Source organism: Chiloscyllium plagiosum, unplaced genomic scaffold (genome assembly GCF_037043375.1).
Source record: "Chiloscyllium plagiosum isolate Xiang-an unplaced genomic scaffold, Cpla_swu_hap1 HiC_scaffold_21, whole genome shotgun sequence".
Classification (NCBI taxonomy): domain Eukaryota; kingdom Metazoa; phylum Chordata; class Chondrichthyes; order Orectolobiformes; family Hemiscylliidae; genus Chiloscyllium; species Chiloscyllium plagiosum.
In genome coordinates this window covers 28,145,502-28,172,263 of record NW_028270159.1, presented here as the reverse complement: position 1 = coordinate 28,172,263, position 26,762 = coordinate 28,145,502, and the positions used below count along the sequence as shown (strand labels likewise).

At 39.8% G+C, this 26,762-nt stretch overlaps 1 protein-coding gene across 7 annotated transcripts in view; it reads right to left on the bottom strand.

Annotated features, from left to right (window-relative positions):
• The window catches only part of strbp (spermatid perinuclear RNA binding protein), a 181,569-nt gene that overhangs the window by 82,869 nt on the left and 71,938 nt on the right, over window positions 1-26,762 (bottom strand). For 6 of the 7 annotated variants that reach the window (XM_087998443.1, XM_087998442.1, XM_087998447.1 and 3 more), the window contains one exon: window positions 17,439-17,632. Coding sequence is in view for 1 of the 7 variants with exons in the window: in XM_087998447.1 (XP_087854573.1) it covers window positions 17,439-17,441 (3 nt within the window). In the remaining 6 variants the exon portion in view is untranslated. Of the gene's footprint in view, window positions 1-17,438; window positions 17,633-17,808; window positions 17,942-26,762 lie in introns of all 7 variants that reach the window. The other variant, XM_087998444.1, reaches the window with a different exon arrangement.

The following is a 26,762-nucleotide window of genomic DNA, read 5'->3' as shown; positions in this document are numbered from 1 at the left end:
CTCTGGAAGCAACAAACAGGATTGATGAGGGCAGAGCAGTGGAAATGATCTATATGGACTTTAGTAACGTGTTTGACAAAGTTCCTCATTGTAGACAGGTTAGCAAGGTTAGATCACACAATATAGAGGGAGAACTAGCCAAGTGAATACAGAAATGGCTTGAAGGTAAAGACAGAGGATGATGGTGGAGGGTTGCTTTTCAGACTGGAGGCCTGTGACCAGTGGTGTGCCACAAGGATCGGTGCTAAGTCCACTGCTTTTCATCATTTATATAAATGATTTTGATTTGAACATAAAAGAGGTATGGTTAGTAAGTTTGCAGTTGACACCAAAATTAGTGGTGTAGTTGACAGCCAAGAAGGTTACCTCAGAGTACAATGGGATCTTGATCAAATGGGCAAATGGGCCGAGTGGTGGCAGATGGAGTTTAATTTAGATAAATGTGAGGTACTGCATTTTGGAAAGGCAAATCAGGGCAGGACTTATACACTTAATGGTAAGGGCCTGGGAGAGTGTTACTAAACAAAGAGACCTTGTGGGTGCAGGTACAAAGCTCTTTGAAAGTGAGTCACAGGTAGACTGGATAGTAAAGATGGTGTTTGATTTGCTTGCCCTTATTGGTCAGTTTGGAGTTGGGATGTCATGTTGCAGTTTGCAGGACATTGGTTAAGCCACTTTTGGAATACTGTGCTCAAATCTGGTCTCCTTCCTATAGGAAGGATGTTGTGAAACTTGAAAGGATTTAGAAAAGATTTATAAGGATGTTACCTGGGTTGGAAGGTTTGAGCTATCGGGAGAGGCTGAATATGATGGCGCTATTTTCCCTAAAGCATCAGAGGCTGAAGGGTGACCTTATAGAGGTTTATAAAATCATGAGGGACATGAATAGGGTAAATAGACAAGGTATTTTCTTCGGGATACAGGAGTCCAAAACTAGAAGGCATAGGTTTAGAATGAGTGGGGAAAGATTTAAAAGGGACCCAAGGGAAAACTTTTTCACGCAGAGGTCGTGCATGTATAGAATGAGCTGCCAGAGGAAGTGGTGGAGGCTAGTACAATTGCAACATTTAATATGAATAGGAAGGGTTTGGAGGGATATGGGCCGGGTGCTGGCAGGTGGGACTAGATTGGGTTGGGATATCTGGTCGGCATGACTGAAGGGTCTGTTTCCACTCTATACATCTCTATGACTCTATATCTGGTCAGCATGGATGAGTTGGACCGAAGGGCCTGTTTCCATGCTGTGCAGCTCTATGATTTTATAAACCTGGAGTCAAGCAAAGATTTCAGACCAACTGCACCAAAATGCAGGTGATGTTGCTGCATTGTGGAACAAAACAGTTTAAATATTATTACAAAAGACCAAGAGACTTTAATTCTAAAAAGATCAGTTTCCAGTGCCTATTAAGTGACGTCCTCAATAAGGACAAGATACCCATGAATTTGATATTGCCAGGATGATATAAAATACAGACCAATTAGTCATTAAAATCTCATGGATTAACAGCAAAGACTTTGGTTTGAGAGAAACAAATAAATCTAAGCTGGGACAAATAAAATGGTCAAAGTCACCTGACCTAAAGCAGACAAGCTTTCAGGAATTTATAAATCAATTTCTAAATAGCATGGCTGAGAATCGCACCTTAAAACGTTAAGAGTTCGTCATCTGGAATGTATAACTCACAATGAGGCCTACACACCCTCTCTGGGGATGAGAATTCGTACTAACAGGTATTGCTTGAACAACAATGCAAGTTTGAAACTCCTTATGCAAAATGGTGAATTGAAACCAGCCCTTCCATAATCAAATACTCACAAGGGAACTCTGAATGGAATAATTCTTTGCAAAAGTAGATTGTCTTCTGCATTGTGGGCCAACTGCCAATTTTGACATATCAAAACGTCCCTCCTGTGAGAAGCAACATTCCCTCTAAGTTGCGCGGTGACAAAGATCGCAGCAATGATATCTGCTGCTGGAACCCTCTGCTGTGCATGACCCTCTAAGGTTCACACAGAAGAAAATAAATTAGGATAAGCACAGGTAAGAAGCCATAATACAAGGCTGTGGTTTTTGCTGAAGAAATAGATGCAGAAACATGGAGTAACATTTTTAAAAAACTGTATCGCCGCTCTCTCTTTGCGAAAGTGAGCTCAACTGAAAAAATATGATCAGCCCAGACAGAAAACTGACTATCCATAAATTTTCAATGACTGTAACACACAATGATTAGCTACTTTCTTGGATGTAGTCAATCAACATACTATGTCAATTTTGTCAACCCTCCCATAGCAGCTCTTATACAATTTAAATATAATCAAACCCCAGACTGTACAGGCCTAAGCTACACAATCTCTCAATAGACAAGCCCTTCACTTCTGAAATCAATCTAGACAACCTCCTCTGAATCACCTCTAATACAATTATATCCCTCATCAAGTAAGGGAACCAAAACTGTACACAATACTCCAGGCACGGTCTTAGTAATGCCTTCTACAGTTGCAGGAACACTTCCCTATTTGTATACTCTGTTCCTTTAGCAATAGATCCCTAAATTACATTTACCTTCCTTATTACCTGCTGTATAGTTGGTTCTGCTATAACTCAGAAGTTCTGTTCTCATGCCATCCTGTGTTATTTATGCAGGGGGACAGTCACAAGCGATTGCACTGGAGAAGGCAGAGGAGATATTGCCTGGGGTGAAAAGTCTCAGTTACGAGGAGAAACTGGATAGGCTAGGCTTGTTTTCCTTGGAGCAGAGGTGGCTGAAGGGGGGATCTGATTGAGGTATACAAAATTATGACAGGTATAAACAGGGTAGGTCATGAGAATCTTTTCCCCATGACAGGTGTGTCTAAGACCAGAGGGCACATGTTTAAAGGTGAGAAGCAAATGTTTAAAGGAGTTCTGAGAAAAATGTTTTGACCAGAGGGTGATAAAAATATAGAAAATACTGCCTGAGGTGGTGACAAAAAGCAGAGAATGCAGAATAATTTCCTCCCGTTCACATCCAGGGAAGGCAGACTCAAAGTCCAAGAGAAGAGATACTGGATCCACCCTAATTTCTGCTCCCAAGTTTTCTGTCATAGCATTTGCTACACTGATCCATGTGACATGTCCATAAGCAATGCGTGAGAGTGCCGACCTCTATTTTACATTTAGGACATATGGAGATGCTCCTGCCCTAAATTTTGCCAATTGCTCCGGTGCTACATGAGTCCTATGGAGTATCTTCAATTGAATAGCTTGGGTTCTATTACATATAGAGATCTTTCTGGCATTTTCCCAGATGTCGTCCCACATTTCTGAAGAGATTTCCAACCCCAATTCCCGATTCCATGTTTTAAACAATCTTTCCGATACTTCGTTATATAGTAAATTATGGCAAGTGCTGACCAAAGGTAAACCCATTGGCCACAACACTCTTCGTTCCCTATCTGATTTATAAGAGCAATCTAATAATGTAGTCTTCTTCTGTATGTAATCTCGAATTTGGAAGTACCAAAAGGGTCTCCATTAGGTAGTCCAAATTTCTGGTGTAGCTGTTCAAAAGACACCGTAACCTCCCCATCGAACAGATCCCCTAAGCAAGAAATACCCCTGGACCTCCAGAATTTAAATGTGGCATCTGTGAGCCCTGGTTGAAAACCCCATGCTCCCACTATAAGAGTATAAGGGGAGGTTTTTTGTGAGTTGCCCTTGTTTTGCCGCATTATCTACCAGGCTTTAATTGCGTTTAATACAATAGGGTTTTTACAATGATCCATAATAACTTTCATTTTATCTAAAAATAGGTTAATAAGGGCGCACTTTGCTTGAGAGGCCTCTATGTCCATCCAGATTGGGTCTCGTGTGACCCGCAATCAGCTATGTAGCTTAATAGAGAACGTAGCTGATACTTCCTAAAGTCTGGAAAACTCATCCCTCCCCTTGCTTGTGGAAGCTGTAGCTTCTTTAACTTAATAAGGGGCCATCTATGATTCCAGATGAAAGAACCAAGCCAACCGAATAGTTTACGCAATGCCGGCCTCGGTAACATCACCGGAAGCATTCTCATAGGGTATAGAAGACGGGGCAAGATATTCATTTTAATTAGAACTATTCTGCCTAACCAAGATATTGGAAGATCCCCCCAACGTTGAAGATCCTGCCTTATCCTCTCCAATAGATGTACAAAATTGACTTTATACTACAGGCCAAATATTGGGGTGATAAAAATACCTAAATATAAAAAACCCTCCAGAGACCACCGAAAGGGAAAGCAAGATCCGTCTGATAAGTGGGACATACTAGCGAGACCACCCATCGGTATGGCCTCAGATTTTGTGAAATTAATTTTGTAACCTGAGAACGCACTAAATAAATTAATTACTTGGATCAGACAGGGCACGGTCATCAAAGGATTACTAAGAAAAAGGAGAACATCATTTGCATAAAGGGCAATTTTATGTTTACCCGTACCAACCCTCTGAGCCATTATATTAGAACCAGCCCGTATAGCTTCCGCTAGTGGCTCAATTATTAGCAATAGCAACGGTGAGAGAGGACAACCCTGACGGCAGCCCCTACCCACACTGAAGCTATCCGAGCCTAAACCATTGATAATCACGGCCGCTTTGAGGTCATTACACAATATTGAGACCCATTTAGTGAATACCTTTCCAACACCGAACTTTACTATCCAGTAACCTGTCAGTGATGTGGGAGACCATGAAGGCCTATGCACAGGGGCTGATCATTTCATACTCAGCAACCCAAAACAAACAAAAGGGAGAACAACAGCATCTACTCGAGGCTCGCTTGAAGGCAGCTGAGATAGCTTATGTTGATAGGCCCTCTGTTGCTAAATTACAAAGGAATACAGCCCTTAGACAGCCCTGAATACTGCACTTACCTAAACGGCAAAGAGGGAAATATTTTATTTGCAAAGCAAAGATTATATGAATATGGCGATAAGCCTGGTAGATACCTAACATATCTTGCAAGGGAAAAAAAGGCCCCTCAAGCTATCGCGTACTTTAGGGAAAGTGCTGATACTTTGACTCATGATCATAAAAGGATCAACACAATCTTGAGAGATTTATACTCTGATTTGTATAAATCACAGGATTGTGAAGACAGAGCTAAGAAGATGGAGTCCTTTTTTTAAAAGCCTGGCCTTTCCGGACTTAGGAGGAGAAAGTGAGGTCTGCAGATGCTGGAGATCAAAGTTGAAACTTTATTGCTGGAACAGCACAGCAGGTCAGGCAGCATCCAGGGAACAGGAGATTCGACGTTTCGGGCACAGGCCCTTCTTCAGGAATGAGCAGAGAATGTTCAGCAGGAGAAGATAAAAGGTAGGGAGGAGGGACTTGGAGGAGGGGCGTTGGAAATGTGATAGGTGGAAAGAGGTCAAGGTGAGGGTGATAGGTCGGAGTAGGATGGAGGCGGAGAGGTCAAGAAGAAGACTGCAGGTCAGGAAGGCGGTGCCGGGCTGGAGGGATTCGGCTGAGACAAGGTGGGGGGAGGGGGGATGAAGAAACTTTCCGGACTTAGCCCTGGAACAGGTGTCGATTCCGAATGCTCCCCTGACAACCCAGGAAGTACTTGACGCAATCAAGCAGCTTCAGAGCGGCAAAGCACCTGGCCCAGATGGATTCCAGGTTGAATTCTCCAAAGAATTTACAGGAGTACTGGCTGGTCCACTTATGGACATGTATAATTACTCAGATGGTCAGGGCTGCCTCTCCACCACCCCCCGCCCCCCCCTTCATTCAGAGAGGTGAATATCTCTCTCATTGTCAAAAAAGGAAAGGCCTCAGAAGATTGCGCATCATACAGACCAATATCTAAAATATTCGCATTGAGGTGGGAGAAGGCGTTACCACACATCATAAAAGAGGACCAGACGGGGTTTATTAAGGGCCGTAGATCATCTAATAATATTAGAAGGGTTTTGAATGTGATTCAAGTCTGTCATCAGGAAAGAATACCATTAATAGTAGTCTCGTTGGATGCGGAGAAGGCATTTGACCGGGTTGAATGGTCATACCTGTATCCTGTCTACCTCCGGGTCCATAATACAATTAAAATCTCCTCCTATAATTGTGTAACGAGCCCCGAAAGCCATCAGTTTGGGAGAATACTTCTGTTATAAATTTGAAAGGGTATGCCAGGGGACAATAAAGATTCAAAATCCCATATTCCTCTCCATTTATAAGGGCTTTGATCAGTATATACCATCCAGATTCATCCTTTATCTGACTTAAGATTTTGAAAGGAAGGTTCTTCCGAATGAGAATTACTACTCCCCACTTTTTGAACTGAAAGATGAAAAGAAGGCCTGATCAGATCCTCCCTGTTGTAATTTCAAGTGCTCTTTATCCAGTAAATGTGTCTCCTGTAATAGAGCTATATCAACCCTTTCTTTTTTGAGGTTTGATAGTATTTTCTTCCTTTTGATTGGTGAATTACTCCCCTTGACATTACAGGTGCACCACTTAATCGAATGACTAACCATGATCATCCAGGCAAGTCAGAGACCTCCCGGGAGGAAGAATCCTACCCAAAATACCCCAAGCAGACCACAGAAAATTCACAAAAATAGAAATTCTTTAATGCACTCATGCCAATATAGTGAAAAACTAAGAAAAATATAAAACACATTTAAAAGGGGGCATCATTTCCTGTCAGTAAGCCCATCGTATCCTCTCCCAACCAGCACCCCACACTCGACCCAGGCACCACATAGTAAAATAAAGAAATTAAAGTGTACTATAAAGCTAAAGTTGAAAGTGAGTTCCCCATCCCGCCCACCCACACCAACACCTAAATACATTTAATAAAGATAATACCAAGTATAAGCATATAAAACTATAAAGTTACAATCTCAGCAGGTAATAACTCAGCCGAAGCGAACCTGTTCATTCTCCTTTTGGGGCAGATTGTTATTTGCCATGTGCATGCAGTATATAGCCAAATATGCCATTAAAACCTCTATTAGTCCATGCATCAGCTATATGCCCATAACCCTCAATTCCCTTGGTCATTAAAAATCCATAACTCAGCCTTGAATATACTTAACGACCTAGCCTTGAGCTCTCTGAAGTAAAGAATCCCAAAAATTCATAACCATTGGAGAAAAGAAGTCTCTCCTCATCTGTCCTAAAAGGGTGTCCCCCTCATTATTCTGACAGGGAGAAAGAACCCCAACACAACTATCCTGTCAAGATGCCTAATAATTTTGTATGCTTCAATAAGTTCTCATCTCATTACAACCTGCTCAACGCATCCTCACACGAAAATCCAACCATCTCCAAAAACATCCTAGAGAACCTTCTCTGAGCTGCCTTGAATGCCAGTTTAACTTTCTTAGATATGGAGATCAAAGCTGCTCAGGTGTGGTCTGACAGATACTGGAGTACTTTTAGTAAGATTTCATTATTTTTATATTTGATCCCTTTGCACTTATTTTCCCTATTATCTGAACTTGTATACAAGCTGTTTTGCAATTCATGCACAAAGATCCCTCTGCGCTGCACCTTTCTGCAGTCTTTCTTACCATTTAAATAATATTCAGCACTCTGTTCTTCTTGCTAAAGTGTGTAACTTCGCACTTGGCCATATTCGTGTTTTCCCACTCACTTAACCTGTCAATATCCCTCTGTAGACTCACTGAGTCATACTTACCAATTGCCATCCCATATATTTGTTTCATCACAGTACCAGAAACTATTTTATGTGGCATTTTTGCTACAGTAGGCAACTAAGAGAGTAGTACTTGTTGAGACAGGGAACAAAGATGTAATTTAGGAACACAATCAGCACAGAAATCTGTAACAATGCATCGATCACAATATCGGTGTCAACGTGATCATCATATGCGATTACCTAAACACAACTTCTAGTATTGTCAATATACACATTTCCAAAACAAAAAACTCACCATAGACATGCCGATTCTCTTAGACTATTTATAAGAGGACAGATATCACAATAGTACCTTGATGGAAACCTCAATTTATTCACCCATTCGGTAGAGATGCTATAAAAATGGAGCAAGTTTCTTGCAAATCAATATTTCACCAAACTGTACTGTGTATTTCATACCATGACATCCCACAGTAGAATGCTGGGTTATCTTGAATAAATTCTTGGTTGTATGGCTATTTGCTGGAACATTTCTGTATTGTGTCCCTTAATTGTTCAATGTATTAAATCAAAATCTGTTCTTCACATCTTCGTTACGATGCAGATTTAAGTTCTGGACTGATCCTTTTGTGATTCATTATTACTTGCCCCCTAGTGTGGGGTCAGTTCAAACGCACAGCTAGCTCAGCAAAATACAAAGTGTGCAGGAAGTTTGTACAAAATATTTCAGGATGTCATCGATTTCATTGCATGCTCCCACAAGGTCTGATATCACTGCAATAACAGAAACTGTATCATGACATTCCAAATAAACAAGTTAGACTACAACCTGGTGTGGTGTGATTTTTAACTTTGTTTACCCCAGTCCAACACTGGCACCTCTTAGCTATATGGCTAGCACATGGATTCGATAGTGTTATGATTTGGTCCCTGTTCTGGCTGAAGTAGATTTGAGGCTTCCCATTTCAAACTATTAATACTTTTTAAAAAAAAAGGCATTTCTCCTTGGATTCTTGAATGAACACCACAAACCAGACTTCAAAAAAAGAACAGGTTCAAGTTCTAAATTGAGGCAAGACGAATTTTGATGGAATTGGACAAGAGCTTGCAAGGGTTGAGTGGAGTAGTTTGTTTGCAGGCAAAGGGACCTCTGGCAAATGAGATAACTAGAGTTCAAGGTCTACAAGCTCCTGTGAGAGTGAAGGGCAAAGTTGGCAAGAATAGGGAACCCTGGATGAGAAGAGATATTGACACTCTTACCAGAAAAAAGGTACAGGCAGCTGGGATCAAGGGAATCCCTGGAGGTATACAGGGAACACAGGAGGTTACTAGAGAAGGAAATCAGGAGGACGAAAAAGGGGGCATGAGATAGCCTTGGTTGAGAAGATTAAAGTGAATCCAAAGAGGTATTTTAAGGAAAAAGAATAACCAATGTACTGTACATGACCTCCCAACTACTGTACTCAATACTCTGACCAATAAAGGAAAGCATTCAAAATACCTTCTTCACTATCCTATCTACCTGCGACGCCACATTCAAGGAACTATGAACCTGAACTCCAAGGTCTTTTTGTTCAGCAACACTGCCAAGGACCTTACCATTAAGTGTGTAAGTCCTACTATGTTTTGTTTTCCCAAAATGCAGCACCTCCTTATCTAAATTAAACTCCATCTACCACTTCTCAGCCCACTGGACCATCTGATCAAGATCCCATTGTAATCTGAGGTAACCTTCTTCACTATCCACTACACCTCCAATTTTGGTGTCATCTGCAAACTTACTAACTATGCCTCTTATGCTCACAACCAAATAATTTATATAAATGATGGAAAGTAGGTGGACCCAGCACCAATCCTTGTGGCACTCCACAGGTTACAGGACTCCAGTATGAAAAAAAACTATTGGAAAGATGTTGTGAAACTTGAAAGGGTTCAGAAAAGATTTACAAGGATGTTGCCAGGGTTGGAGGATTTGAGCTATAGGGAGAGGTTGAACAAGCTAGGGCTGTTTTCCCTGGAGCATCGAAGGCTGAGGGGTGACCTAAGAGATTTATGAAATCATGAGGGGCATGGATAGGATAAATAGAGCAGGAGAATTGTCGTTTCGGGCATTAGCCCTTCATCAGACTTAGGAACTCGGGCAAGTTAACGGTGATATCTTGGAAACAGTCCATGTCACGGTCATAGAGTCATAGTCCTACAGATGTACAGCATGGAAACAGACCCTTCGGTCCAACCCATCCATGTTGACCAGATATCCCAACCCAATCTAGTTCCCACTCGCCAGCACCTGGCCTATATCCCTCCAAATCCTTCCTATTCACATACCCATACAAATGCCTTTTAAATGTTGCAATTGTATCAGCCTCCACCACTTCCTCTGGCAGTTCATTCCATACACGTACCATCCTCTGCATGAAAAAGTTGCCCCTTAGGTCTCTTTTATATCTTTCCCCTCTCACCCTAAACCTAAGCCCTCAGTCTCCGATGCTCCAGGGAAAACAGCCCCAGCCTATTCAACCTCTCCCTATAGACCAAAAAATAACACTTAATTCCTCTACAATAACCTGGAGCAGTGTAAAACTATTCACTTATCTGTTTCTCTACTGTGACTTTGCCCAAACAATTTCTCCAAGATCAATTGTGAATTTCACTGTTTGCTGATTTTCCCAGATGCACTCCGATGTCCAGTGAATTCAAACAGCAAGGGCCGTCTTCACCAGCAGAGAGTTGGTGTTGGATGTGTTAGAATGTATGATGGTGGATAAATCTCTTAGTCCTGACCAGATATATACAAGAACACTGTAATAAGCTAAAGTAGTAATTGCGGGGGGCCCTGGCTGATAGTTTTGCATCATTATTAGCCACGGGTGAGGTCCTGGAAGACTGGAGAGTAGCGAATGTTGTGCCATTATTTAAGAAGGGCTGCAAAGAAAAGCCTGGGAACTGTAGACTAGTAAGCTTAACATCTATGGTGGGTAAGTTACTCGAGAAGATTGAGGGATAAGATTTGCATGTATTTGGAAAGTCAGGGTTTCATTAGGAGTAGTCAGCATGGCTTTGTGAGTGGGAGATCATGCCTCACAAATTTGTTAGAGTTCTTTGAAGAAGTGAACAGGAAGGTTGACAAGGGCAGGCCAGTAGACATAGTCTATATGGATTTCAGTAAGGCCTTTTCTAGGTTCTACATGGAAGACTGCTCTGGAAGGTTAGATCGCACAAAATCCAGGGCAGGCTGGCAAACTGGATATAAAAGTGGCTTGATGGTAGGAAGCAGAGGGTACCGAGAGGAAGGATGCTTGTCAGACTGGAGGCCTGTGACTAATGGAGTGCCTCAGGTGTCGGTGCTGGGCCCATTACGGTTTGTTATCTTGATCAATGATTTAAATGATAATGTACAAGGCATGATTAGTAAGTTCGCTGATGACACTAAAATAGGCGATATGGACTGTGAGGAAGATTATCAGAAATTGCAGCAGGACCATGATCAGCTGGGGAAGTGGGCCGAGAAATGGTAAATGGAGTTTAATATAGATAAGTGTGAGGTCTCGCATTTCGGAAAGCCGAATCAAGGTAAGAGTTTCATTATGAATGGTTGGGCCTTAAGCAGTGTGGTGGGATGGAAGGACCTTGGAGTTCAGCTGCATGGTTCTCTAAAGGTTGAGTCACAGATGGATAGGGCAGTGAAGCAAGCTTTTGGGACACTGGCCTTCATCAATCAAAACACTGAGTATAGAAGTTCGTAAGTTAACGTTGCAGTTGTATAGGATGTTGCTGAGGCTGCACTTGGAGTATTGTGTTCCGTTTTGATCACCTTATTAGTAGGATGTAGTGGACAGTGAAGAAGGTTATTTTAGAGTACAACAGGACCTTGATAAGATGGGCCATGGACCAACGAATTGCAAATGGAGGTTAATTTAGATAAATATGAGGTGCTGCATTTTGGTAAGGCAAACCAGGGCAGAACTTATACAGTTAATGGTAGGGCACTGGGGAGTGTCAAGGTGACAGAGGTGCAGTTGGAAAGTTCTTGAAAATGGAGTCTCAAATAGACAAGATGGTGAAGGCAACTTTTGGCACACATTCCTTCACTGGTCAGCACACTGAGTATACGGAGTTGGGGCATCATATTGCAGCTGCACAAGACATTGGCAAAGCCACTTTTAGAATACTGTGTTCAATTCTGGTCTCCCTGCTGTAGGAAGGATGCTGTTAAACATGGAAGAGTTCATAAAAGATTTATAAGGATGTTGTTGCAAATGGAGGGTTTGAACTATAGGGAAAGGCTGAATAGGCTGGGACTTTATTCCCTGGTGCATTGGAGTCTGTGGTGTGACCTTCAAGAGATTTATAAAATCATGAGGTCATCAATAGAGTGAATAACCAAGGTTTTTCCTCCATGTTTAAGGGCATCCAAAGCTAGAAGGCATAGGTTTAAGGTGAGGGGGAAATATTTAGAAGGGACTTGAGGGGCAGCTTTTTCCACGCAGAGGGTGGTGAGTGTATGGAGTGAGCTGCCAGAAGTGGCGGTGAAGGGGTTACAATTACAACATTTAAAAGCACCTGGATGTAGAGGGATATGGGCCAAATGCTGGCAATGGGACTGATCAATTAAGGATATCTGGTCAGTTGGACCGAAGCGGCTGTTTCCGTGTTGTATAACTCTACAACTCTTCTTCCATTGCCTTTTCAGGAAGGAGAGTTCCAAACACTCAACTCTCTGAAAATTATTTACTTCATTTTTAATTGAATGATTGTTCAGAAATAAACAGTGTCTATGCGTTCTAGATTGTCCCCTAAGAGGGAACATCCTCTCGACTCTCAAAACCTCTCAGGATCCTATATGTTTCAATGAAGTTGCTCTAAGCTCTTTGAAACTCAAGCTGATAAAAGCGAACATCTGTCTAATGTCTTTGGAAACGGCAACATGTTCATTCAAGAAATTAGTCTCCAAAATCTACCCTGAACTGTCTGCAATGTACTTAAATGCCTTCTTAGATAAAGTCCTGTATAAAAGTGAAGCAAACCCTCCTTTAGTATTCAATTCCCCATGCACTCTATTAACTTTCCCAAATATTTGCTGCACCTGTAAACTAATCTTTTGCAATCTATGCACTAAGGCATCCAGAACCCTCTGCATCTCAGAGGTTTGCATTTCCTTAAGATTTAGGTAATAAACTTTAAAAACAATTATTCCTGCCAAAATGGACAACTTTAAAGTTTCCCACATCATAAGCCACTTGCCAAATCTTTACCCACTCAATTAAGGCAACACACGTATAAGTTATATTTGCTTCCTTTCCTACTAATCTTTGTTGTTGGCATATCTAGCAACAGTACCTTCCAACTCTTATTCCATGATACTTATGTAAATTGTAAGCAGTTGAGGTCCAAACATCGATCACTGTGGTATACCAATCATTACATCTTGCCAACCTGAGAAAGATCCACTTATTCCAATTTTCAGGTTCCTCTTGGGAATGGGCAGAAGATTGATTGGCTATATGCTATCACCATATCTTTAGCTTTTATTCTACACTTAAGTTTGGATATAGCACTTTATCAAATGCTTTCTCATAATCTAAGTATTGTATGTCCAACAGTTCCCCTTTAACCACAGTAAAGGACACCTCTTCAAAAGAGCTCCAATAGATTGGTTAAATATGGCTTCCCTTTCCAAAACAATGTTGCCTCATCTGATTATCTCAAACGTATCTAAGTGCCGTGCTATAACTTCTTTCATAACATAGTCCAACATTTTCACCATGTCAGTTACCTGGTCTGTAGTTTCCTGCTTTTTGTCTCCACCCTTTTGGAATAAAGGAGCTTCAATTTAGTAGGAGATTCTGTGAATCTAGGGAGTTATGAAAAAACCAACACATCAACTATGTCAATTGCTACTTCTGTTAAGATCCTAGGTGAAATCCATCAGGACCTATGCATAAGTTAGCCTACAGCACCAACAATTTACTCAGTAGCACTTCCCAGGTGATTTTAAGCTGAGCTCCATCTTCCCTTTTATTTATTGATTTATAGCTGTTGTTGAGATGTTCCTTGTACTTTTTTATAGTGAACAATGATTAAAGATACCTTCACAACTCACCTGTCATTTCCTTATTTTCCATCAATTATGTTTTCTTTGTCTGATGCTATCTTTAAGCCTTTAGATAACCATGGATAATGGATTCATCTCTTGAAAGCTTTCTTAGTCATTAGAATGTATATATTCAATGTATTGAAATATCCCTTACGTCTGCCAGTGCATCTCTATTAAACTACCCTTCGACCTAATTAACCAATTCACTTTAGACAGTTCTGCTTTCATGCCTCATTATTGCCCTTATTTTAAGTTTAAAGGCTTTACACCGCAATATTACAACTGTAGGTTGTAATGCCATTAGGGACTCAATTTTGAGGCTGTGTTGATGCAAAACAGGCCCCTAGTGGATATTACAATTCAGAAGAATAACTTAAGAAGTTCCAGGCCTCAGAGTCTCCAAACACAACAGATAACAATTTGTAATAGCATGCCCTCTGGACCCATTATAAACCAAGACAAAAAGCAATAAGTGACCCCAGACAGTAATTAAAAAAGATAGTGAATCGTGCAATAAAGTGCTGAGAGTGCTCTTCTGACATCATAGGCAAATCAATTAATTTAACATTAAAACAGTGATTATTTTAACATTGACAGATTGTTTCTATGAAGGTAGAAAACTGAATACATTTACCACGTTGAATGATGGAGCAGGCTTGATGGGCTGAATGGTTCACTCGTTCTTACCTTTTGTGTTTCTTAATGTAGAAGTAATCAAATGTATAAAATACATCCACAGGAAGTTTTTCCTGTTAACTCTTCACCTCCACAACCACCATCACGAGTTGCAAGCTCTGCCTTTAAGACATTCACCATCCTGTCTTGAAACATGTTGCCATTCCTTTAGTGTCACTGTTGTGTCAAAAGCCTGGTATTCCCTCCCTAATGGCATTGTGTGTCTATCAAAACCACATGACTTGCAGCAGTTCAAGGCAGCAGCTCATCACCACTTTCTCAAGTGCAACAAGGGACGGGCATTAACTGCTGATCCAGCAAATGATGCCCACATCCGAGTGAATAAAAAAAATTCAAATATTACTTAGCTAATTATGTGCATTAATATTAAATTAACAGATATTCCATATGTCCTGGACACAGTGTCAAAATATGACGGTAATTTATTTCAAGTCAAGTCAAGTAAGGTGATAGCTCCTGCAGCAAGATCTGTCATATCACACAATAGCAAAAGGTACTGCTGTGGAAAAGACAGACTTGGAAAGATCTCAAAACAGTCTCAAATTTGACACCAGCTTGATATGTACAGATTCAGAACTATCCTTGCAAGACATAACCTCAAATGCTACAAGCTTTCAGAAGCTATTAACAAATAATCTAGGGTTAGGGAACCAGACAGAATGGGAAAAAGATTTAACCAAACAGAAAGAAAGTCGTTTGAGAAAAGATTCAACATTATTGCAAAAAAATATTTTAAGAGGGTGCCAAATATCTTTACTCCTCCCAGCCTGGGTTTGCTAATTCTGTTATTCAAAGTATGATGTGAAACAATTAATACAGATGAGGAAAACAGATGTCAAACCAGAATAGGAGGTTCACTAAAGATCAAAAGAAAATTGCGAACAGTCTGCAAAACAACATTCAATAACGTAACAGTCCTGGCCTAACTTGATGAACTAAGATGATATTCCCTTTAAAAACAAAAGATTGTCTTAGTGTGATATACTAACATCTACAAATAATACAACTAATACTGACCCCTCAAGAGGAGCCAAGTAAAGAATTCTCAAACCAGCAATAAGCTATGGATAAAGACTTCACATTGCACTTTTAAAATGTTTCCCATTTGTTACCAGGAAATGTTCCTTTCTTTTTCTAGTGCTCTCAAATATAGAAGTCATTTTATATAAGAAAAGTCCAACAGATAGGTTTGCACACTACAGATCTATTATATTATATATTTTTAATAAAATAATTAATATTTATACATTCATCTTCCTTTACTGCCCATTTTTGACAAGTCTTCCCCTCCTATATATCCAGACATACCTTTTACAGAAAAGGGTCGACCAGTAATTTCTCCAGGTGATTACTGACTAGCAATCCTGAACAAGCAACAGGGAACTATTGCAGCCACTAGCAATCAAACAGTCAAAGTCACAGAATCACAGAAGACAGGAACAGACTCTAATGTCCAACTCATTCATACTGACCAGGTTTCCCAAATTAAGCTAGTCCCACTTCTTTGCACAATTCGTGAATACTCATTTTATTGTCTTTTCTGGATTTATTTTCCATTTGTTTCCATTTTTGTTTCTTCATTTTATCTCTACGGTGATGTTGTACTAAACCGACAAACTAAAACTCAGAACTCTTGATGCATCTGCATTTCCACTGTTCTTTTCATAATGTGTTAATTCTAAAATCTAAGCTCCAAATTTTATGTACACAGTTTATTTTCATTTCAGTTTGCAAACAATTGTGCAAAATATTATGCTAAATAAATGATGGATCCTAGGAAAGATACTTGATACATTGTTAAAACACACCCACGCAGTGCTTGGATATAATGCAGCCTTTGAATATCACCTAGACTATGATTCTTGCACTTTCAAATTATACCCAATACGATACTTTGCAGCATATTGAAAGCATTGTGGTTAAAGCTGATTTATAGTCATTAGACCGATGAACAATTTGTATCAAATTTTGTGAAGGTTAACAGACTCTCAAAACATTTGCAGTGAAATTAGTATCTTTATTGAAAGTGTGTTTCCTGACCCCCCCCCCCAACATACCACATATGTGCCAACACCCACCTCCACTTCACCCCTTTTCCCCCTCCCAAGCCACACTCTCCCCACTGCCCTTGGGCCAGCCCCACCCCAGTTCTTCCAACTAATGTAGAAACTTCTAAAAGATTTTCTTGATTGGTTGGGACATTTTTTCAACTTCCGTCATTATTCTGTTATCAGTTAGTATCTGGTACACAAAACTACGAATTTCCTTAAAAATTTATTAGAGACTGGGTGAAGACTTTGGCCTTTAATTCCTCTCATGGTTATAATAAATTCAAAGCATACTAACCAATTATTTTAATTTTATCATAAATAGATTTTGCTTCTATTACTAGATCTGATTTTAAAGCAATATACAAGTTCATAATCAAAAGTAACACTTCTAATAATGTAAATTTTAATAGTATTAGTAGCTATTAGAATATTTTCCTTAGGTTTCATTAGTCTTTTTTGACATTATCATGTAATCAGGTGATATAATAAAGTAATTTGAGCAGAAGATTAAATGGTGCTGACATGCAGCATCTGTTCACTTAACAATAGCCAAGCTAGCTGATACATCTGTCAAAGTATCCTGATTCACTCACTGCAATGATTCTGCTACACGGAGGACAATGACAAGCACCTAAAATTTTAGCTATGCAGCACAGTGCAAGGTCATTTGGCATCTTATAGCAGCATGTTAACACCGGTTTCATTACAGCGTGTAATTTATGAACATCCTCTTTGTAATTAATAATTCATATGCTGCAGACTCTGGAGGCTTAATTCTGTGGTTTAAAAATCTTGGAAATAACTCAAGACAATACACTCTGCACATGGAATTATAGCACCCATATAGTTAATATCAAACTACTGAATAGATTTTTGTTTTACTGAGCTGCTTTGATTGCATCCATTAGACTATCAGCTAATGTATCACATGAAACAAGGTCAGAAGTGATAAAACCCAAGAACATACCATGATTCTCCACTTGCTGTTCCAGCTACCCTTCTCCGTCTTTTCCTGTTAGATGCTCCTTATGTTCAGCAATTTTGTCTTGCCACTGGTTTTCTCTTTCACAGCAGAACTTCCTCATAAGCTCTTGTAATCCCTCTACAACTCAGATCTCAAAGTAGCAAATGGTACAGCAAGATGACTTTTTTTAAACGTACCTATAGAGAAAAACACCCAGCAGTCCAAAGTGAATTCTTAGTCAAGTGCTATTATTATACAATATCTTTTAAACTAAAAAACAAAAATACAAATCTCAATTCTGAAATCATATGATTCTGTGTTAATGAAATTCCACTTCATTAGAATGTAGACAACTTCACAAAAGTGGTCATACCATTAAGGTTGAATTGACAGCAAAAGCTCTGGAGAATATGGAACCAGCAGTCTGCAGTATAACTAATTGAATGCTTAGTTGCTCCTTAGTCCCAAGATTCTGGATAGGTGAAGCAAGGCAAGGTTTTTCCTTCCTGCTTGACATAATCAGAAACCACATCTGTTGCTGAATGTGCACAATATTTAAAAGCCTGTTATTTTGCCCCCCAGATTGATGAAGTGTATTCAGTCTAAAGAGATTAATTAATTCCCATCTTAAATATTTTTTCACATACACACAAACTCTCAATTTATTTTAAGAAAAGAGTTTAGCTTCCAAATCAGAATGCTAGCTTTCCAGTTTTAAACTGACTGCAGGGAGCTAAAAATGCCTTCTCAAAGATTTACTAACGCAAACTTTTTATGATAGATCTTGCAAAGTGTAAATTCTGCCATATGCGTCTTTGCAGAATTTCATTGATTATGCTTGACATGAGATTTTTTTTTTGTTTGTTATGAACTATTAATTTTTTGTTTTGCTACAGTCAGCAACTGGATAGCAAAGGTAAAGGACACATTATTTTGCCAAAGGAAAAGCCCAGAAGACAAATCAGCTAACTGCAGAAAACTCGGAGGTGCAAATGCCTAAAGAACACACAATATGGAATCTAACTTGTTGGCTGCATAATTAGGCTGCAAAAGGCTGCATACTATTGTCAAATAAAGACAACATATTTAATACTGATATAGGAAATCCAGATTTTTTTTTCCAGTGTATTTTCAAAAGGCTGTTGATATATCTGAGATGACATCCTGCCAACAAACAATTGGTTTTGCAGTTTTCTACCAGCAGAAAAAGCCAAACAGTAAAGTGTTACAGACACTGGAAATCTTAAATAGTCAAATCCTGGAAATAACAAGAATGACCAGCATCTGTGGAGAGGAACTTAAATTTTTAAGTCTGACATCCTTTTGACAAAAGGGTTTTCACATCTATACCTCTCTGCAATTGGCAATGAACAGCTTTGGAAATTACAACACATACACATACGTTAGGTCCATCTTATAACTAAATGGACAGAAAGTGAGTGATTAGATTAGACTAGGTTCCTACAGTATGGAAATAGGCCCTTCAGCCCAAAAAGTCCACACTGACCCTCTGAAGAGTAGCACACCCAGACCCATTCCCCTACCCTTTTATTTACCCCTGACTAGTGCATCTAACACAATGAGCAATTTAGCATGGCCAATTTACCTGACCCGCACATCTTTGATTGTGGGAGGAAACCGGGGCACCCAGAGGAAACCCACGCAAACATGGGGAGAACGTGCAAACTGCACACACAGTTGTCCAAGGTGGAAACCAAACCCGAATCCCTAGCTTTGTGAGGCAGCAGTGCTAACCACTGATCCACCATGCCAATATCTTTATTATTTTTTCACAAGAAATGTATAAGTCATTGTTTTATAACTGTTTATATACTTGGTTTGTGATCCAACAAAATGAAATCATGTGAATCATGTAATGGCATATTTTACACTTATGAATAAAATGCATCTTAGTGGTCAGTGATGCCAAACCTAAGAAAATACCTAGATTGAAAACTCAAATATAACAGACTTTGAGAAGTGAGACTTCTCAGCATATTACAGAACACTTCAAATTAGATTCAAGAATCAAAAATAATCCAAGTTCAAAGAACAGGATATGATCTTGTTACTTTGGATGTAGGTTTGCTCGCTGAGCTTGAAGGTTCATTTCCAGACGTTCTGTCACCCTACTAGGTAACATCTTCAGTGGGCCTCAGACGAAGCTCTGCTGAAAATTCCTGTTTTCTATGTTTGGATTTCTTTGGGTTGGTGATGTTATTTCCTGTGGTGAAGTCACTTCCTTTTTTTGCTAGGGGTTGGTATATGGGGTCTAACTCGTTGTGTTGGTTGATACAGTTCTAGTTGGAATGCCACGCTTCTAGAAAATCTTGTGCATGTCATTGTTTGGCTTATCCTAGGATGGATGTGTTGTCCCAGTCAAAGTAGTGTCCTCCCTCATCCATATGTAAGGATACTAGTGAGAGAGGGTCATGTTTTTTGTGGCTAGTTGGTGTTCATGTATCCTGGTGGCTAGTTTTATGCCTGTTTGTCCAATGTAGTGTTTGTTACAGTTCTTGCATGGGATTTTGTAAATGACATGAGTTTGCTTGTTGTCTGAATAGGGTCTTTCAAGTTCGTTAGCTGCTGTTTTAGTGTGTTGGTGGGTTTGTGGGCTACCACGATGCAAAGGGATCTGAGTAGTCTGGCAGTCATTTCCGAGATGTCTTTGATATAGGGGAGAGTGGCTAGGGTTTCTGGACGTGTTTTGTCTGCTCGTTTGTGTTTGTTGCTGAGAAATCAGCGGACTGTGTTCATTGGGTACCCATTCTTTTTGAATACACCGTATAGGTGATTTTCCTTTGCTCTGGATAGTTCCTCTGTGCTGCAGAGTGTGTGGGCTCATTGAAATAATGTTCTGCTGCAGCTTCGTTTGTGGATATTGGGGCGATTGCTTCTGTAGCAATCATGTAGAAGCTTGGCATTCCAACCGAAACTCTATCAACAAACTCATTGAGTTAGACCCCATCTACCAAACCCTGAGAAAGAGAATAGGAAGTGACTTCACCACAGGAAATGGCATCACCAACCCAAAGAAACCCAAACATAAGTAGAAAGCAGGAATTTTCAGCAGTGCTTTGCCTGAGGCCCACTGAAGATGTTACCTAGTAGGGTGACGAAATGTCTAGAAATGAACCTTCAAGCTCAGTGAGCAAACCTACATCCAAAACCTCATCCTGAGCTACAAGTCTTGTCAAATCTTACTTTGGTAGTTTTTCAGATGATCATTTCATGGAATATATTTACTTAATTCAGCACTTATAAATAGATTAGCTACTCTTGTATCAAGTTTGCATATTGAAGGTAAAACAGTTTACGCTGCACCAAGTGCTGCTTTAAGAGCTTGAAACCAGGAGTTTGTGATTGAGGGGAAAGTGCATAGTTATTCTCTCAAGTCTAGATTTTGTTTACATTTAGCAAGTAACTAAAAAAATTACTGTTTAAAAAGTTTCTTCTTAGTCTTATACAGGGACAAACAAGCTCTCAAAGTATTATACAGAGTTAATTATATACCTGGTCTATGCTGGCTTCTGAGTTTTACCAGAGCTGATGTATTATTTTTTTCCCCCCCAGCGTATAAGTGTCTCTTGGGTGCTGGTCTCTGAATGAGGGGAACTGGGAGTTCAGTGAGCAATAGTGTTTGGTAAAAAGAAGGGAAGTATAAATTTTAAAACAATTTAATTAACAAAATAAAGATAATAGGACAGGTGGTGATGTAAAACTGCAACATGTGGGAGTGACTTGAAAAGCATTAAAAGTGGAAAACTCCCCAGGACCTGATCAGGTGTACCCTAGAACTCCATGGGGAGCTAGGGAAGTGATTGCTGGGCCCCTTGCTGAGGGGTTTGTCTCATCGATAGTCACAGATGAGGTGCTGGAAGACAAGAGGTTGGCTAACGTGTGCCACTGTTCAAGAACAAGCCAGGTAAGGACAAGCCAGGAAGTATAGACCAGTAAGCCTGACTTCAGTGGTGGGCAAGTTGTTGAAGGGAATCCTGAGAGACAGGATGTACATGTATTTGGAAAGGCAAGGACTGATTAGGGATAGTCAACATGGCTTTGTGTGTGAGAAATCATGTCTAACAAGCTTGAATGGATATTTTGAAGAAATAATGAAAAGGATTGATGAGGGCAGAGCAGCAGATGTGATCGATATGGACTTCAGTAAGGTGTTCACAAGGTTCCCAATGGAGACCTTGGGGGAGACTGGTTAACAAGGTTAGATCTCATTGAATAAAGGGAGAACTAGCCATTTGGATACAGAACTGGCTCAAAGGTAGAAGATGGTGGTGGAGTGCTGTTTTTTCAGACTGGAGGCCTGTGACCAGTGGAGTGCCACAAGGATCAGTGGTGGATCCACTACATTTCGCCATTTACATAAATGACTTGGATGCAAGCATAAGAGGTACAGTTAGTAAGTTTGCAGATGACACCAAAATTGGAAGTGTAGTGGACAGCAAAGAGGGTTACCTCAGATTACAACAGGATCTTGATCAGATGGACCAATGGGCTGAGAAGTGGCAGATGGAGTTTAATTTAGATAAATGTGAGGTGCTGCATTTTGGGAAAGCAAATCTTAGCTGGACTTATATACTTAATGGTAAGGTCCTCGGGAGTGATGCTGAATAAAGAGTGCAGGTTGATAGGATAATGAAGGTGGCGTTTGGTATGCTTTCCTTTACTGGTCAGAGTATTGAGTACAGGAGTTGAGAGGTCATGTTGTGGCTGTACAGGACATTGTTTAGGGCCACTGTTGGAATACTGCATGCAATTCTGGTCTCCTTCCTATTGGAAGGATGTTGGGAAACTTGAAAGGGTTCAGAAAAGATTTACAAGGATGCTCCCAGGGTTGGAGGATTTGAGCTATAGGGAGAGGCTAAACAGGCTGGGCTGTTTTCCCTGGAGCTTCGGAAGCTGAGGGGTGACATTATAAAGGTTTATAAAATCATGAGGGACATGGATAGGATAAATAGACAAAGCCTCTTCCCTGGAGTCGGGGAGACCAGAACTAGAGAGCATAGGTGTACGGTGAGAAGGGAACAATATTAAGAGAGACCTAAAGGGGCAATGTTTTCACACAGAGGGTGTTACGAGTATGGTATAAGCTGCCCGAGGAAGTGGTGAGGGCTGGTACAATTGCAACATTTAAAAGACATCTGGATGATATATGAATAGGTAGGGTTTGGGGGGGGATGTGGGCCGGTTGCTGGCAGGTGGAACGAGATTGGTTCAGATATCTGGTCGGCATGGACGGGTTGGACCGAAGTGGTTGTTTCTGTGCTGAACATCTCTATGACTCCTGGATTCTATGGGCAATGTATGGGAAATACATCAGAAGTAACTATCAATGGTTTAAGGAATTTTGATTTTAAGTTCACAAGCTGGCGATCAAACTGTAGGCATTGCATCAGAGGGAGAGGAAAATCACCCAGGTACTTTGTTCCAGAAAGGCATTCTGATATCTTAGGGGAGTATCATTTGATTTGGTCAGTGGTCAGGGGACACAAAGGTGTAACCGTGAGTTAAGCAGGCAAGGGGATCAAGAAGTCACAAGGAGAAGCATTATGCCTTGCAGAGTAAGGTCAGGGGTTAGGCCCTGTTATTTGCAGCTGGGAGCAAGAATTGAGGCTGAGGCTGCATTGCTGTCCTGGTATGAGAGGGTTTGGGATACCTATCAGGGTTGAGAGGAATTTATAGTAGAGTGAGGAGCCAGTTGTTAAGGTCAAAGATGAGAAAAGGGATTTTGCATAGGCTACATCAACAGCTAACCATTAAATGAAGCCAAATCTCAAAAAAGTATTAATCCCTAGATTATTATCTGAGGCATTTGTAAATTGACATAGGGTAAATAAGATTAAAATGATGAATATATGGTTGAAACACTGTTACAGGAAAAAAACAGATTTCAGCTTGTGGGACACCTTCAGCAGCAATAGGAAAAGTGGGAGCTGTACCACTAGGATAGACTTCACCCAAATCTTGCTAGGACCAATATTATAACAAGTAGTATAATGAAGGAAATTGTTGTACCACTTCCTAGAACAGTGGTTCTAACATTACACCTGTATATGAACCGAGTAAATTAAAGGACAATACAGCAAGATAGCAATTATGGTATGGACGATGATTGCAAAGAATGTACCAGCAGATTGAGATAGAGTTTAGAAAAATGGTAAAAATAAAATTAAGGACTCTGTATTTGAACATGTGTAGCATTTGCAACTAACATATGAATCATCAAAGATAAATTAATAAATGACCAGATAGCCATTCTACAGGGTAGCTACAAGGAAACCAAATCTGGTAGCGGAGTATCCAAGTGTACATAACATTCAGCAGTATTAGGAAGCTGAGAAAACGTAGTAGGGTAGCTCTATTAATTAAGCATAGCATTAGTGGTGTACAGTAGTAAGAAAAGACCTTCGTTCCTAAAGTTCAAAAACAGAAAACACTGATGGGGAGTTGTTTATTCGACGCTGATCAGAAGTGATATTGTAAACAGCAACAGAAATCAACAAATTAGCAGTGCATGTAACAAGGATAAATCAAATATTTACAGGGTGGAGTTTCAATCTACAGAGACACAGTGAATCCAATTAATGCAAATATTGTGAAGGATAAGTCCTTAGAATATCTGCAAGATGGTTTCCAAGAGCAGTACATTGAGACACTAACAAAGGAATAAGTTGTTTCAAATCTCGTATTATGCAATGATAAAGGGCCCATCGGTACCTTGTTTTAAGAAAGTCTTTAGGAAAGAGGAATGATGACATTTCATATTAATGTTCAAAAATCCAGAAAACAAAGTATTTCAACCATGACTAACAAAATAAATCAACAATGTCATTATATGAGGGAAAATGCATGTAGAGTTTCCAAAAAAAGACAAGCCTGAGGAACTAACAGTACTTCAGAATCCTGCAAAGAATGACAAAGAAAAGGAAAGAAAGGGAGATGGTTCATTACAATGGAGTCAAGAGAATTTCCAATGAGAAATAAGGAAATGACAGAGAAATTAAACAAATGCTTTATGATTGGCATCCCTAAGGAAAATACTAAAAACTTGCTGGAAATAATGGAGAACCAAGGGGCAAATTTAAACGAGGAACGAGATAGCAATTAGTGAAAAGGCAGTACTAGAAAAATTACTGGACACTTCAAATAGATAAATCCCCTGGATCCAATTATCTACATCCCTGGAAGCTGAAAGAGGGATCAGTAGATATAAATGATTCATTGTGAATAGTCTTTCAAAATTCTATAGACTTTGGAACAGTTCCTTCAGATCTGAAGATGGCAACTATAAGTGCACAATTTAAGAAATAAGGGGATAAAACACAGGAAACTACGTTTAGTTTAACATCAGTCATAGGTAAAATGCTGCAATCTGAGTAAAGAATAACAGGACACAAAAATATGGCACAACTGGGCAGTCAACATCAATTTATAAAATGGAAATTGTATGTTATAAATCTGCTGGGAGTTTTTTCCTGAGGATGTAACGAGCAGAATAGGTAAGAGCGAAATAATGAATGGAGGTACATTTAGATTTTCAGAAAACTTTTGATAAAGTCCAATTCAACAGGTTAGTAAACAAAATTAGAGCAAAAGAGATTGGGATCAGGAAGGAGAAGAGTACACTAACATGGATTGAGAACTAATTAATGAACAGAAACCAGTGAGTAGGAATAAATGGGTCATTTTCTTGGTTGGTACACTGTGGCTAGCAGTGTATCCAAGAATCATTGCTTGTATCCCAATTATTCAGAATCTGTCAATTACAAGAATGAGAGGATTAAATGCAATGTTTCTGAGTTTGCAAAAAACAAAATATAGAAGTTAGAGTTGTCAAGTGGGGATTTGGAGAGGCTACGTGCAGCCAAAAATAAGACAAAGTTGATAAATGCTAGATTATTCATGTTGGTAGGAAAACATAAAGCCTATTTCTTAAAATGGTGAGAAACTGACAAGGGTTGAACTTCAAAGAAACTTGAAAGGCCTTACTAACGAGTCAAAAAAAGTTCAAATGAAGACACAGCAAGCAATTAAGGTGGCAAATTGTATGTTATCCTTTAATACGAGGGGATTTCAGTATATGGGTGATGAGATCTTACTTCAATTACACAGAGCCTTGATGAGACGACACTTTTGGATTCCCTAACATGTGAAAGATATACTTGCCAAAAAGAGAGCGTGTGCAAAGACTTACCAATAAAATTCCTGGGATGCAGGAATTGGTAAGAATAAATGTACCTTAATTCTCGGAAATTCAGAAAAATGAGAGGTGATCTCATTCAAATGTAATTCTTACAAGGCTCACCAATTAGATGCAAGAAGGATGTTTCCCTTGACAGAGGTTGATGGGACGGTAGAATGCGGGGTCATAGCCGAGGCATAAACAGTAGACCATTTAGGACAGAGATGAGGAAGAATTTTTTTCCTTAGAAGGTGTGAGCCTTTAGATTCTCTACTTCAGAACACTCTGGAGGATCAGTTATGCATATATTCAAGAATTAATCTGTGGAATTCTTTACCACAGAAGGTTGCTGAGGCTGGGTCATGAAAAATATATTCAAGGCTAAGATATACATATCTTTAATCAGTAACAGAATCAAGAGTAATGTGGACAAAGTAAGAAAATGAATTTGATTATCAGATTAGGCCATGATCACACTGAATGGCAAAGCAGACCCAATGGATTGAATGCCCTACTTCATTTCCTAAGTCTTATGCGATTGATAAACTTCGACATGATGCCCACCACGAAATCCCCTTCTCTGCTCTAAGCATTCTGAAGGCATCATTCCATTCATGATAATCTGGTCTTATTTGCTGTAAGATTAACTAGATAAAGTATTTCCACATCTCCACATGATTAAAATATTAATAATTTAAATTATATTACAATTATGAATTAAAATAATTGAGTTATAGATAGAGTCAGAGTCATAGAGATGTACAGCATGGAAACAGACCCTTCGGTCCAAACCATCCATGCCGACCAGATATCTCAACCCAATCTTAGTCCCACCTGCCAGCTCCCAGCCCATATCCCTCCAAACCCTTCCTATTCATACACCCATCCAAATGCCTCATAAATGTTGCAATTGTACCAGCCTCCATCACTTCCTCTGGCAGCTCATTCCATACATGTACCACCCTTTGCATGAAAAAGTTGCCCCTTAGGTCTCTTTTATATCTTTCCCCTCTCACCCTAAACCTATGCCCTCTAGTTCTGGACTCCCCGACCCCAGGGAAAAGACTTTGTCTATTTACCCTATCCATATCCCTCATAATTTTGTAAATCTCTATAAGGTCACCCCTCAA